Raw genomic sequence first — 14563 nt, forward strand, 5'->3', positions numbered from 1 at the left:
AGAAATTACAAAACATGATCCAAACTTGATGACACTAAACACCTTTTTCTAATCATAATGAAAAATCCTCTCTTAGATTTCTGCACAATGATCCATTGACGATATCATTTAGTTTGTTTTTACACAATTTTTTTTCCCCTCACACACTGGTTGGGACAAACGGGCAAGCTATGACTTTGTATACTGTCATGCTTCTGTATATCACAAAGGAAAAGTCATGGATCTGATCCTGGATGATTTAAGTCAATGAGAGTTTTGCTATTTAGCCACATGCATGCAGTTTGGTCAAGAAAAGGTTAATTGCCACACAAGAAAATTTAGTACAGGAGGAACAAGCAGTAAGATTTGTAAATCAGCCCTTTGGAGGGAACAAAGGTTTATAAACTGTGCTTCATTCCATTTTTGATAAACTTTCTGGACTCTAAATAACCTCAGAGAGAAGCACATGTTACAAGGAGAATATTATTTGCTGTCATTGTTAACATTTGATTCTGGATTTTGTTTCTCCACAATCTCTTTCACCAGTGTTTTACATTATTTAAAAATGTACTATCAAAGAGTTACTTTGGGATTACTTGACAGTTAAACTGGAATTACTTTTGTGATAAACTGTTATGTACAACAGAAATTCTGGACAAACAAAGCAGTTAGTGCTGGATATGATAACTCCTATGCTTCAGCTAAAACACTTTTAACTGAACTGACTGTGTGACCTGCCCTTCCTAGTGACATTAAAGATTACTGCTTTGTATATATGTAATTTGGGGTAAATATCATGGTGCTGATGTTTCAGAATTTCTATTTTACAGTTCTTTATGTAAAATTAGCTGTTTGTGGCTGTTCAACCTTTGCGAAGGAGTGGGAGGAGCAGGGATGGGCTATTCCTATTGCTCCAAAAGTGCTGGTAGGGAGGGCTAGGTGTACAGTAAACCCTCAAAATTGAGCATCTTGGGTTTACGTGACTGTCGACCCCGACAGAAAACCTCCTCCTGTCAGAGGCAGCAGCCTGACTCTTGCCATCCCTGACAGGAGCAGGGAAACCAAGACTGCTGTCCTGCTTAGTTTCCCGGGTTGCACAAGTGGCAGGGAGATGGGAACCAGACTGCCCTCTGGTTCCCAGCTCCCTGACAGTCTGGGAGCCAGGCAACCGACAAGCCCTACAGTTGCCTGGCTCCTGCAAGCCCAGGGGAGTAGGGAACCAGGCGGCTGCTGGACTTGCACAAAAATTTGAGTTACATGCGGGTTGCAAGAACACAACCCCTATGTAACTCGAGGGCTTACTGTAGTAGGAACTGCAGGACTCTTATGTCCCAGTGCATGAGAGGCCTGTGGGGGAGGAGGGCAGACAGTGGGTGCACAGGCTGCATGCAGCCCACTGAAATGAAGTAGGGCCACTCATGCAGGCCGCTGACTAGTCAGGGTTGCCCATTGCTGTTTTAGAGAGTGATTCTTCAAAAACCTGAACAGGTCCCTTGTATAAAACAGAGTAGCACATAAACCCTTGATCCTGCTGTTCTTAATTTTAAATACATTAACAGTCGTATTCATTAAAATTACTCATGTGCTTAACATTAAACAGATAGTAAATCTGCAGTACTGAGGCTTGTTTTTGTAGGATAAACATACCAGGTACATATTTTGACTGCATAAAGATATAGACAGCTGGAACATGTATTGTACAAAAAATAAAAAATTCACACACACACAGACACACACTAATTCCCAAACAGGATAGTCATGCCACTCATTTGGCTGGACATCTGGAAAATGCCAATGCTCTTAAGGGTTAAAAATAAAAAAAACTAAAGTAAATCAAGACCTACAATGAGGCATTAAGCAGTCATTCTGACTATCATTAAAATCAATGGGAAAATTCCCCATGATTGACTTAAATGGGCGTTTGAAGAGGCTTTTAATGAGAGAGAACAATAAGAATGTCTCATCTGTTTACACATGTACTAATGGGCAACAATAGATAATAGTCTAAAACTGGCAGAATGAAGACCGTACAAAAATGTTGCAACATGAACAAGTTAAGGCAGGGTGATATTTGTTTAACTGGAGCAAATAAAAGAATGAAAACAAAACTGATACATTTGATGAAGCGGCTCTTTGCCCACAAAAGCTTATGCTCCAAAATATCTGTTAGTCTCTAAGGTGCCACAGGACTTCTTGTTGTTCTCAAAGATACAGACCAACATGACTACCTCTCTGATATTTGCAAAAAGAGTTACTCAATATTCGTCTATTTTCATAGACAAGTTCTAGTTGCTAAAATCAGGACACAGATAGGGAAATCAGCCTGCATGTGTCTTCAAAATCTAAAGTTGATTTTGGAAGTGTGGGTGGATACAAAAGGGCAGAACTACAATGTACATCCCACACAAGAAAGATAAACTCCTGGTAGGGAATTGGACCATAACAATTTCAGAAGAGGTAGAAAAACTGTGGAGCACTTTTGTGAATCACCAAGTATATTTTAATGCTTACTTTAAGGAGCCACTGAAAATCAGACAGCAACATTTTCAAATCTCACACATCAAGAAGTGCACATAAACAATAAGAACACCTCTGTCTAGAACATGGTTTCCCCCAGATTGGGGGGCGTGAGGAAATTTCAGGGGGAACACAAGGCAACCCAGCCCCCCTCATCATTCTCCCAACCCTTAGAAAGAGCTGGCCCTTGCTTCCGGCTCTCAGCTCCTGCCATTTCACATGGGCAGCATGGTGCAGCCACTATAAAAAGCAGGCAGCTGGCAAAGGCCCATGGGGAGCTAGATGCCTCCTGGGAAGGTGAATGAATGTGGCTTGGAGGGGGGGCCGGGGGGGAGGATGGATTTAGATAGGGGGCTGGCAGTGCCCGGCTTTGGGAAAGAGGAGGTGCTCAGGTGGGCAGCTGACAGGTGGCTGGCCCGCAGCTCAGAAGGACAGCTCAGACAGCTGGCCCAAGCAGCGCTGGTGGCTGACCCCAGCAGCACCAGGGCTTGGGCAAGGAGCTTGGGCAGCTGGCCCTGGGAGTGTGGGGCCTGGGTGGCTGGCCCCAACAGCTTGGGGCTCAGGCAGCAGCTGGTGGCTGGCCCCAGCAGTTGGGGGGCGGCTCAGATGGGTGACTAAGGCAGCTGGCCTGTGGCTTGGGTGGCTGGACAGCAGACAGCTGGCCCCAGCAGCATGGGGGCTCGGGCACACAGCTTGGGCAGCCGGGCAGCTGGCCCTGGGAGCACAGGGGGCTCGGGCAGGCAGCTGACCCCGGGACCACAGGGGCTCAGGCGGCTGTCCTGTGGCTGCCGAGTGGGCAGGTAGGGACTCGTACGGATGGTTTGGGTGGCTGGCCCTGGCAACACAGGTGCTTGGGTGGGCAGTTGGCCCCAGCAGCATGGGGGCTCTGGCAGCTGGCTGCAGCTTGGGCAGGCATCCCTAGCAGCACAGGGCTCCAGCAGCTGGCCAGCTTGGACTGTGCCAGGCACCCACAAGGTGGGGCCTGTGCCATTACCCTGGATGGTACATAGTCCGTTTCCTAAGATTTCCCAACTTATGAAGAAAATGCAGCATCATCTTTCACATTAAATTCATTTGTTTTTGATGTTAAATTGTATTTTTATTACACTTTTGGGCCAAGAAAAACTGTGTGTTTATTTTTAATTTTAAATATTGTGTGTCAATATTCTGTGTTTTTTTGAAAATTAATCGATTTTTTTTTTTTGTTAAAAGCAGGGGTTGGATGATGGTTAAGAAGATGTGGAGGGGCATGAGGGTTTCTCAAAAATCAAAAGGGGGGGAATGATACTGAAAACTTTGGGAACCACTGATCCAGAGCACTTTCTATCCTTTAGAATCCTCAGGTAGAGTCACAAAATACATGGGTACATCATCAAAACACATAACACTGGGGTGGGAATCAGCAGTATTCTGATCACATTGAGAAAACCACCACACACAAAATATCCTATACTTCTGTAGACTGCCATGGGAGATACTTCAACAGATTTTCAGAGAAGAATACTTAATGTATGACATGCAACAATACAAATAGAAATCCATGTCTAGATTTGCATACATAATATTTATCACAATTTGGACACCTTGTAATACTATTAAGAAAATTTTCAAGTACAAGTAGAAAGTCTATTCCCCAGTCCTCAGCTATGATGATGAGTTAAGCCATCCTGCCCAAACCAAACAGGAGTGCACCAACACCTGTGGTCAGTTTCCTTCTGAGAGGCTTAATGCAGAGAAGCTGACTGTAGGGTAAACTCTCCAGTTATGTGACTGCAAACACCACCTAACTCAAATTTTTGTGCAAGTGGAGGGGGGATGGGTTTCCTGCTCCCCTGGGCTTGGGGAACAGGGAAGACTGAGCAGAGCAACACCCTTGGTCAGTTTCCTGGCTCCAGCTAGTGGAGGGGAGTTGGGAACCAGGGCAGCCTGACTCCTGGTTCCCCTCCACTCCTTGGAGCCAGGAAACTGACCTAGGTTGCTGCCTGCTCAGTTTCCCAGCTCTGCAAGTGGAAGGGAGCCAGGCAGCCACGTGGAACCCAGCTCCCCACCACTCCGGGAACCGGGCAACCACTTCTGTCAGGGGCGACAGCTGTTAACCCAAGACAAGTTGCGCGTATCTCGAGGGTTTTCTGTACTGATCGTCTCACAAATCAAAACAACAACAACAGGCTCCCGTAGCAGTTTCCGCGCTCGGGTAGCTGCTTTACCTTGGCCCTTGGGCTGAGGTCTGACTTACTTCTCCACCTGGCTGAGGAAGTTCTCGGACACAACGTGCCCCCTGTGACTAACGGCTCCGCGTGTCAACCCCCGCGTCTCTCGGCCACACGGGTCCGACCTCCCCGCCAGAAGCCCATCGCCCTCGCCACAGAAAGCGCCTCAAGGCAGCCGGCTCGGGGTACAGGCGCACCCAGTCCAGCCGTCCCACCCCAGAGCCGCCCCGGGACAGGGAGCCATAGGGGCGGGCCGAGGGCCAGAAGCGCGAGCCAAGCCCTAGCCAGGGGGAAGGGCAGGATGGGGGCTCCGCTCGGCTCGCTCCCCGCCACCCCCGCCCGCCGGAGACGTACGAGGAGGAGTCGGGGGCGAAGAAATCCACCGCGAAGCCGAAGTAACTCCCCGCCGAGCCGGAGAACACGGCCCGGCCGTCCACGTCCAGGTTGAAGGCGGCGCCGAGGGCCAGGCAGCGGCCCAGGAGCAGCAGCGGGAGCAGGCTGCAGCGAGCCATGGCCGGGCCCAGCGGCTGCCCGAGGGACGCCCGGCAGGGAGCAGCTCCACGGGGCGAGGCAGGAAGGGGCGTGGGGCTTCCCGGCCGGGCAGGGCGCTCGGTTCGGTTCGACTCGGCTCCGGCGCTGCCACCCTTCCCTGCAGCGAGACGCCGCCTCTCCCCGCCCCCGGCCGAGCGGACGCTCCTCCTCCTCCCCTGGCGCCACATGATGCGGCTTCCCCCGCCCCTATAGGGCGACCGCAGAGGGGAGGGGAGGGAGAGCGTGCGACCGGGCGGGGCCGGCGCTAGGGTAGGGGGCGCTGCGCCTGAATGCGGCCCCGGGCGGGGCAGCCGCAGGCTGGAGTCTGCTGAAGCAGAGCGGGCCTGAGGCGACGGGAGGGGCCCGGCCGCCGCTCTCTGAGGTGCAGAGGGCTGGGAGTGTGCGTCTGCCCCCGCCCCTCGTTTCTCTTTCCCACCTCCCGTAGCTGAGCGGCCGGGCGGCTACCTGGGGCTGCCGGGGCGAGGAGCAAAGCCCAGGGCGCTCCTGAGCCCACAAACCCGGCAGCGGCCTCCGCAGAAGGTGGGACTGGGGAAAACGGGGGCAGGTGACACCTTTGCATAGTCAGTTGCAACTGGCGAGCCAGGGAAGCGGTCCTAGAATCCTAGGGCTGGAAGAGACCTCAGGAGGTCATCGAGTCCGGCCCCCTGCCCAAAGCAGGATCAACCCTGACAACACACACGCTTATATATGGAGATACACGGATCTCATAGAACTGGAAGGAACCTTTAGAGGTTGTTGAGTCAAGTCCCCTGCCCTCACTGCAGGACCTACCACCCTCCTTGACAGGGTTTTTTTTTTTCAATCTGTGTGCCCCAGATCTCTAAATGGCCCCCTGAAGGATTGAACTCACAACCCTCCCCAGAAATCAGAACTGAGGAAGGAAAGAGTCTTTTATTTATTTTTATGTTTTTGTCAGACTCTATAAAAACAAAGAGTTTACCATACAAAATTCTTGCACTGTGGCTTCCTTTGTCCCTGGGTGAAATTAGGGCTCTGTTGAAATATGAAGTCAGTGATAAAACCTTGGCTTGATGCTTCTTGTGTTTCTGTGGACAAATGCAAAATTGTCATCAATAAGGTTTCTTTTTTAATCCATTTATTCTAATGCGAAAGGCGGAATGTTTTGGGAAGCATTCTCAAGTTATAATTTCAGGATAGGAAGAAAATATAAATGCATTTTGCACAGACTAAGAAAACTTGGAAAGATGTTTTCTGTGTTTGGATAACTCTAACTGCTTAATTTTAAAGTGGGCATGTACTTAATCTTTAATGAGATCAAGTCTCTCAACATTATTTAGAAACGTTTGGGATTACAGATAAGGGAGAATTGGTTGTCACATGTTTGGACTTTAAAAAAGCCTTTGATATTCCCTCCACTAGAGGCTATTAAGGAAAAAAAGTAATCACAGGGAAAAGGGAAGTGCCTCCATGGATTAAAATCTCTACAGGGACAAAAGCAGAATTAGAATAAATGGTCAGTTTTCAACATGGCAAAACATTAAGAGTGGAGTGGCCTAGAATGATCCTGGTGGTTCAGTATTATTTTGGGGGAAAGTGTATGGCATGTGTTCTGCAGGAAATGGGTTTAGAAATAATCAGTCCTTTCTATCCTTAGAATCTCTTAATATATTTATAGCTTATCAGGAAAAGGCTGTAAATAGTGTCAGTGTTTCTAAAATCTTCCTTTGAACCATATGGTACTGAACACGGGCAGAGATGTGGAGCAGAAGGGTAGGTGATGCATAAAGATATTGAACTAGATGAACCAATTCCAAGGCTGCACACAGTATATTTAAGATTATCAGATAGGTAGATATTACAATATCTTAACGAATATATTTCTGATTTCAGGTTAGATGTAGACTTCTGGGAATCTCTTTTAAAATGAGGAAATCAACAAGAAAATGAATTTATGAAATGACACCTGAAGATATTGCTGAAACTAAAAACATAGGAAAGGGCAACTATTGCTGTTGTATTAGTAAAGTTACTCAGTCACAGCTACAATAGCAAGTCAGTCGATAAAATGTAGCCTATGATTCTGAGAGGGCAACCAGAAATTATTTTTTAGACTCTTTAAAAAAAAATGGAAAGCACACATACAAAAAATTAGAAGCAACAATAGTCAATAGGAAATAATTCTTAAAGTAGTATTTAAAAGAATTCCTATTAATCTGTCCACTTTTGTCCCTGAATAAATGGTATTATGTTAATCTCTCCCTTTCCAAAGGAGGCATTGTAATAATTTGTCCTTTGCTTTAAAAGGCTTAATCCATATCTAATCAAATTCATGTATTAATATTTAATGGAGTCCACTGTTCTAACAAGATTTGTCTTACTTTTCCTTTAAGTACTAATCCTTTTAAGAATTTCTCACAAACGGGGAATATATTCTTTTATCCACAACCACACTAATGAATCATACTTTAGGATTAGTATCAGAGTTTCCCATTTTCTATCCCAGATGAATTCACAGTTGTCTAATTTCTTTCCCAACTAGGTCTCAACAACTCAAATCAATAGATATCAGTAGCCTTTAGGACACAAGAACAAACTATAAAAGTCCTATTTAGAGGTGAAGACGTCATCTAACACTAGATTTTAAAAGTTACGGTAAGGTTAAAAGATATTTATCACTAATATTTATAGTTATAGATCATGAAAATTTAGTCAATTTGAAGTCAACTGAAAAATCTACTGGCTTTGGTGGACTATATGGTGAACAGGAAAGGTCAAGATAATGGTAACCTTTAGGAATCAATTCTGGGTTTAACAAACATGGAGAAATACTGCTCAAAGCTTAGTAATGTTGTAGTCCTCACAACAGGTTCTGCCCTCGGTTACACAGTTCAGTAGAGCAGCATTTGAAACTTAATTTTGAGTAAATTTGGAAAGGTTGTCATTTAAAAAAAAAAAAGTTCATGAGCTATGAAAATACTAGGCAGTGGTGTTTCTTACATGTACTAGTTTAATTAAATATGAACAGCTAAAGAAGGAGAAAATAAAAGGAAGAGAAGTTTCATCCTAAAACTTTGTCTTACCCCTGAATTATTTTTTCAAAAAATCGAAATACTAGACTGCTTTTCCGTAGAAATTGACTGATAGTCTGTCTAGTGGGTCATTTATTCATTTAACCCTACTTGTTCTGATTGTTTTTGTTTGAGAATTGCTCCTTTGTCTGGCCTCATTTTTCTTCCTATTTCACTACAGCTGAATAACTTGGGATATGTTGACTTCATATTCACAATAGGGCAAGGATGCAGATGAGGGTTGGAGGACAGAGCAAAATGAGGGATTTAGCTGCCTATGGGGTATTATCCTACACCGATGTCTCTGTAATTTCTTTGCTAACTCATCAGTGTCTGCATAATGTAGTAGTAACAGAGAGATAGCTGTGTTAGTCTATATTCTATCAAAACAAAAAGGCAGTCCAGTAGCACTTTAAAGACTAACAAAATAATTTATTAGGTGGTGAGCTTCCATGGGACAGACCCACTTCTTCAGACCATAGCCATACCAGAAGTGGATCTGTCCCACAAAAGTTCACCACCTAATAAATTATTTTGTTAGTGCTACTGGACTGCCTTTTTGTTTTGCATAATCTAAATTTATTTTCATTTCTAGTCCTTGTGGTAGTAGGGAAGATATGTGCACATTGACACGTGGCTGAGTCTTCAAACAAACAAAACCAAACAAGGACCAAAAGTATATCCAGGTGATTTTTTTTCTGCAGAAAAAAATCTTGTGGCTTTTTCAAAAAATGGGAGATGTATATACTGCCTCTTCCCTTCACCTAACTCAAAAACAATTGAAGAGATTTTACCTTAACTTTAAATTAAAAAAAAAATTGTTGGTACATCCCCTGCATCAGGTCATGTTATCTATAACCCAGTGTTAAAACTCTCAAAGCAGGGATTGTGTCTTTACATCTAAAATGCCACACGTGCCTATTGTGTTAAATATAATTTTAAATCACAATCCTAAAAGATAAGCAATATTGTTATAGTTAAATAACAAAGCCAACACTCACTATTAACTTAATAATTGGAATATTGGATATATTCTCAAAAGGGAATTATATAGTTAAACTGAAAAGATGCTTTCCCTATTAAAAACTGTTCATTATATTTAAATAACAGTTTTCATCTGATAATCTGAAAATGCAGCCAGTTCAACATTTTTCTATCAAAACTTTTTGACAGAAAACTGTGTTTTCAATTACATTTTATTTGTACGTTTATTTGTTCATTTGTTTGTTTTGCAGAAAATATCTACTTCCCGGAAGAAAATTTACATTATCAGACAACTGAAAAAAAAATCCCCCAAAATCATTTTTAATGGGAAAAAGTAACCTCTTTCCAACCAGGTCTCTCTACTACTGCTAATCTCACAACATCCATGCTGCCCAGTACTGAAATCTTATTCCCATTCTATGGTTGGAAGAATGAAGCACAGAGAAGTCAAGTGGCTGATAAATCCTGGCTTCCAGGGATACTGGATAACACACCCTCCTAAAGGACACAGACTTAGGGTTTGTCTCCGCTGCCAAGTTTTTTTGACAAAACTTACATCGGCACCTAAAAGTCGCCACAACAAAAATCACCAGAGGATGTTCACACTTGCTCCACCTGTCGATAGATCATGTCCACATTGGTGGGCACCATCATCAAAGGTGTCAGTAATGCACTGTGGGGATGTATCCCACAATGCTTTGTTATGTGAAGGAAGAGCTATGGGAGGTAGGTATAAGAGGCAGGTGAAGGCAATGCCTTCCCAAACTGCCTGGCGAGCCGTGCCCACACTTCACCCCAATGTCCTCCCATTCAGTGGAGCTCACCAATTTCCTGGGGCTGCCTGGGCTTCAGCTCTGTGCTGCCAGACCTCTGCGTGCTCCACAGATCGATTGGATACATGGACTGTAAGATGGATAAAAAGCTGGCTAGATGCTTGGGCCCAACGGTTAGTGATCAATGGCTCAATGTCTGATTGGCAGCTGGTTTGAAGTAGAGTACCCAAAGAATTGGTTCTAGGGCCAGTATTGTTCAACATTTTTATAATGACCTGGATGACGGGAAGGATTTCACCCTCACCAAATTGGCAGATGACACTAAGCTGGAGGAGAAGTAGATATGTTAGAGGGTAGGGAAAGGATCCAGAGTGACCTAGATAAATTGGAGGGTTGGGCCAAAAGAAATCTGTTGAGGTTCAACAGGACAAGTGCGGAGTCCTTCACTTGGGATGAAAGAATCCCAAGCATTGTTACAGTCTGGGGAACAACTGGCTAAGTAGCAGTGCAACAGAAAAGAACCTGGGGATTACAGTGCATGAGAGGCTGGATATGAGACAATAGTGTCCCCTTGTAGCCAAGAAGGTTAATGGCATATTGGGGTGCATTAGGAGGAGCATTTCCAGCAGATATAGTACAGTTAGTATTCCCTATATTCGGCACTGGTGAGGCCATATCTGGAATACTGCATCCAGTTCTGGGACTCCCAGTATAGAAAGGATGTGGATGCATTGGAGCCGGTTCAGCAGAGGGCAATGAAAATGGTTAAGGGGCTGGAGCACATGACCTCTTAGGAGAGGCTGAGGGATCTGGGCTTGTTTAGTTTGCAGAAGAGAAGAGTGAGGGGCAATTTTATAGCAGCCTTCAGCTTCCTGAAGGGGAGCTCTAAAGAGGATGGAGAGAAACTGTTAAATATCTGTTAGTCTGTAAGGTGCCACAGGACTACTTCTTGTTCTTGGTGACAGATGGCAGAACAAGGAGCAATGGTCTGAAGTTACAGAGGGGGTGGCATAGGTTATATATTAGGAAAAACTACTTCATCAGGAGGGAGGTGAAGCACTGGAATGCTTTACCAAGAGAGGTGGTGGAATCTTCATCTCCAGAGGTTTTTAAATCCCAGCTTGACGAAGTCCTGTCTGGGATGATTTAGATGGGGTTGCTCCTGCTTTAGGCAGGGTGCTGAACTAGATGACCTCCTGAGGTCCCTTCCAGCCCTAGGATTCTATGACATAAAGCAGATACCTGCAGATTTGCAGGGCTCTATTAATTTCAGTTACTGCACCTGCTTTGAAGCCCCTCTGGCAATTTTTCTGTTTTTTTTTGTTTTAAATATTCTCTTTCCAGCTGTGGGTGTGTAAAAAAACAAGATGAGGTCTGCTAAGTGACTAGCTATAGGGGATAAAAAGCAACCAACACAAAGTACTGGCAAATGTGCAATGTAAACAAACTCAGCAAAATGTTTTCCTTTAATGTCTCTTAGTAACAGCCGGCTTTGGTGTTACTTACAGCACAAGTAGGTAAACAGAAAGAGAGAGAGAACTGTAGGGCTTCTTGTGTTGACAGTGTTCCTTTAAAACTGTCTCAAAAATACTGAAAAATGCTTTATTTCATGGGGTCAGAGCTGTTGTGTTAAATTAAAAGTTCTAGCAGTGAATCTGCCTGTTTATCTGCCCAGTGCTATCTCCCATTGTCAGTGAAGAGAATTCATTAAGTGAAAAGGTATGTGAAAATATCCCACGCTGGGTTCCTTATCTCTGGGGTGATTTATCTAACTCCTTCAGTTTACCTCTGGCCTTTCCTCCACTACTGTTTCACATGCACATCCCTTCTCATTTCATCTTGAGCTGTAGCAAAGGGAGTAAGGTAATAAAGCCTGTCATTTTCCTGACTCAGCAGACAGCCTCCCACTCCTCTCCCACGAAGGTTTAGTCACCAGTGCAGCTGAGCGGAAGTCTGGACTTAAGTCAGAGCACAGTCAGAGTCAGTATGTCTAGACAGTTGCAGGATGTAGTCACATCTCCTATTACGGCATTATGATCCCCACCTCCAGCCCAGGTAGAGCTGGAAAGTGAAGAGGCTGTGGATCATATTTGGTTGTCCACTGATGTCTCTTAATTGTTGCACCGCTGTGTGTCCTGAGCAAAGCTATCTTACTCTGCATTAATGAGGAAGAAGAGTGTTCTTTGTTTCAGAACATCTTAATTACTATCTGTGCGCATTGCTTGCACTGCTGTCGGGATGCACAGGAATGGATTTGTTGATATTTACAGGCAAAAGTACTGTATCTCCAGGCAGGGAGGTGTGATTTGGGCTTTTCCCCCCTTGGTTGCTCAGTTCCAGCGTAACTAATAAATGAAGCCTGTAAAAGTATGTTGCAGACAGTGTGCTTATGTGTTTGCTCCCTTCTTATCTTCACTGTGAGATTTACAGTTACTGACTAAGGTACTTGATGACAGAAGCTACCAAAGAGTGAATGGGAGGCCCACCTCGCATTTTTAGAAGTGCCAGGAGTCACGTAATGGAGAAGGACAGGATTCATTTAAAATTATCTCGCCTCTGGATTTGCTAATTTTGCATCTAATCTTGCAAGCCTCTATTTGAGTAAATTCTTATAACACTAGGACTGCCAGTGGAATCAACAGGACCAGTCACATGAATAAAATTGCAGGATCAGGCCCTAAGAGACAACTGAGTTCCAGTCTTGGATCTAACACACTCCCCATGTGCCGTTGGGTAAGACACTTCCCTCTTTCTGTTCCTCTAGCTTCCATCTGTACTATGGGACCTGTCTGGCCTGGCTATTGAGTATAAATACATTATGTTGCTGTAATTGTGAAAGGAAATAGCAATGGTCTGTTTCATTGCTACAAGATCAACAGTAGCAAGAATGTGGAAGTAGATAGTGTCTTCTAGGTAGCTGCAGATGTTGGGAAATGTTTCTCAGGCACACAGATGGCTGCAGGCCCAGCTTTATGTCAGATAAATTGCAGATCATCTTGACAATCTGTAGGCAGGCATCCCTACTGCAAGCTTTGGACAGATACGTTTACAAGTATTGTAAACTTGCCAAAGAAAGGAAGATTAGATAACGGGCAATAGCTAATCTATGGCATTGAGGGAGGGACTGTTCAGGGTTGGTTGGGCCATTGTAGGCTTTAAGGCAGGAAGAAGGCTGTACAAAAAAAGCATGATTGCTCTCACTCTGAAGATGTTCTAGTTATTCATTACTCTTTAGTAAATCCAGGAGGCCAGAGATGTGATTCATAAGTGTTGGGCTCTGTTAGTGTCCAATATGGCTCCATTAAAGCATACAACATGTTTTGAATGAGATAAATTTGTAGAGTGAAAGAGGCCTGATCATGGATTTGCTTATGGATTTTGAGTACCACACCTCCTGAGACACCCTCACAGACGTGGACAGTGTACTGAGTGAAGAAAGATATAAGCATGAGCTGTGGGTAGCTTGTGCTGTGAATTGTAGACGCTTGGGACTGACAATCATTCTCCGCTCTAAACATTTCTTCTGGGCAAGGTTTGGTGCATTAATGGAAATGAGCTACGGTGGTCTCTTGGCCTGAAGTAAGTGCTCTGAACAGGCCTGGAAGCTGGCTTTTCTTTTGGTGCATCTTTGCTTTTGATTTCCGCCATTGTTGCATGAGCTTCTGCCCATCACCAACTGGCAAAGGACATCTGTGAGAGAAACCATAGGAATCTGTGAGGAGAGAGGGAACTCTGTGGATCACTCTGTCTGTACTTCTAGCAAGCATGTGATGAGTCTTACCAGATTTGTGGTGCCTCATTCAGTTATTGGGCTCACAGGCTATTTCTACATGGTAGAGCTGTTTTGGGATTCTGAGGTATCCCGAAATAGCTACTCTGTGTCTTTGAAACACACCTGTTATTTTTGAAATATTTTTCTGAAATCATGGGCACACACTGTCGGAATCCCTGTTGCAGGAGGGGTAAGGGATGCTTTGAAATTAAACCATGTTTCATTGTTTCAACATTTGGTGCTGTTTAGACAGTACCAAATGCTGAAATAGCCTATTTAGAAATAACCTTGAAATAAGATACACAATTTACATGTCTTGTTTTGAGGTTAGGGTGCTATGTAGACCTAGCCACGATGCTCTCAGAGTTGTTTGGCAAATCTGTCACCCGGAAGCCTTAGTGACTGGACCATCATTATATAGCTTTCAAGAAGTGTGGAAGGTGCCAAGACCCCTGCCTGAATAATGCAATAATCCAGTCAGGACAGTGACTGGATGATGATGTCCTTTGTGCCATCACCTTGCCCAAAGCTCATGTCTAAGGTGTGGCTGGTTATGTAGGTTAGGCCAGAAACTATCTGAGTCTTGAGTAAGAAAAAGGAAGTGAGTTTCAAAACATGTCTGTGTTTGGATTTGGTTCCTTAAGTATTGTTAGTGGAATTATTTCAGTATAAGACAGTGACTCTTTTCCTGCCATCTTTCTTTGTTTTCTGTAGAGATAAGTTGCTCATCATAGTTTTATTCCCAGA

General features: G+C 44.4%; 1 protein-coding gene across 1 annotated transcript in view; it reads right to left on the minus strand.

Annotated features, from left to right (window-relative positions):
- Positions 1-5366, minus strand: part of ITGAV (integrin subunit alpha V) — a 92406-nt gene extending 87040 nt beyond the window's left edge. Inside the window, exon 1 of the mRNA XM_075001638.1 lies at positions 5061-5366. Coding sequence (XP_074857739.1) covers positions 5061-5218 — 158 coding nt within the window. The 5' untranslated portion in view covers positions 5219-5366. The remainder of the gene's footprint in view (positions 1-5060) is intronic.
- Positions 5367-14563: the final 9197 nt, after the last annotated feature.

Source organism: Carettochelys insculpta, chromosome 8, assembly GCF_033958435.1.
Source record: "Carettochelys insculpta isolate YL-2023 chromosome 8, ASM3395843v1, whole genome shotgun sequence".
NCBI lineage: Eukaryota > Metazoa > Chordata > Testudines > Carettochelyidae > Carettochelys > Carettochelys insculpta.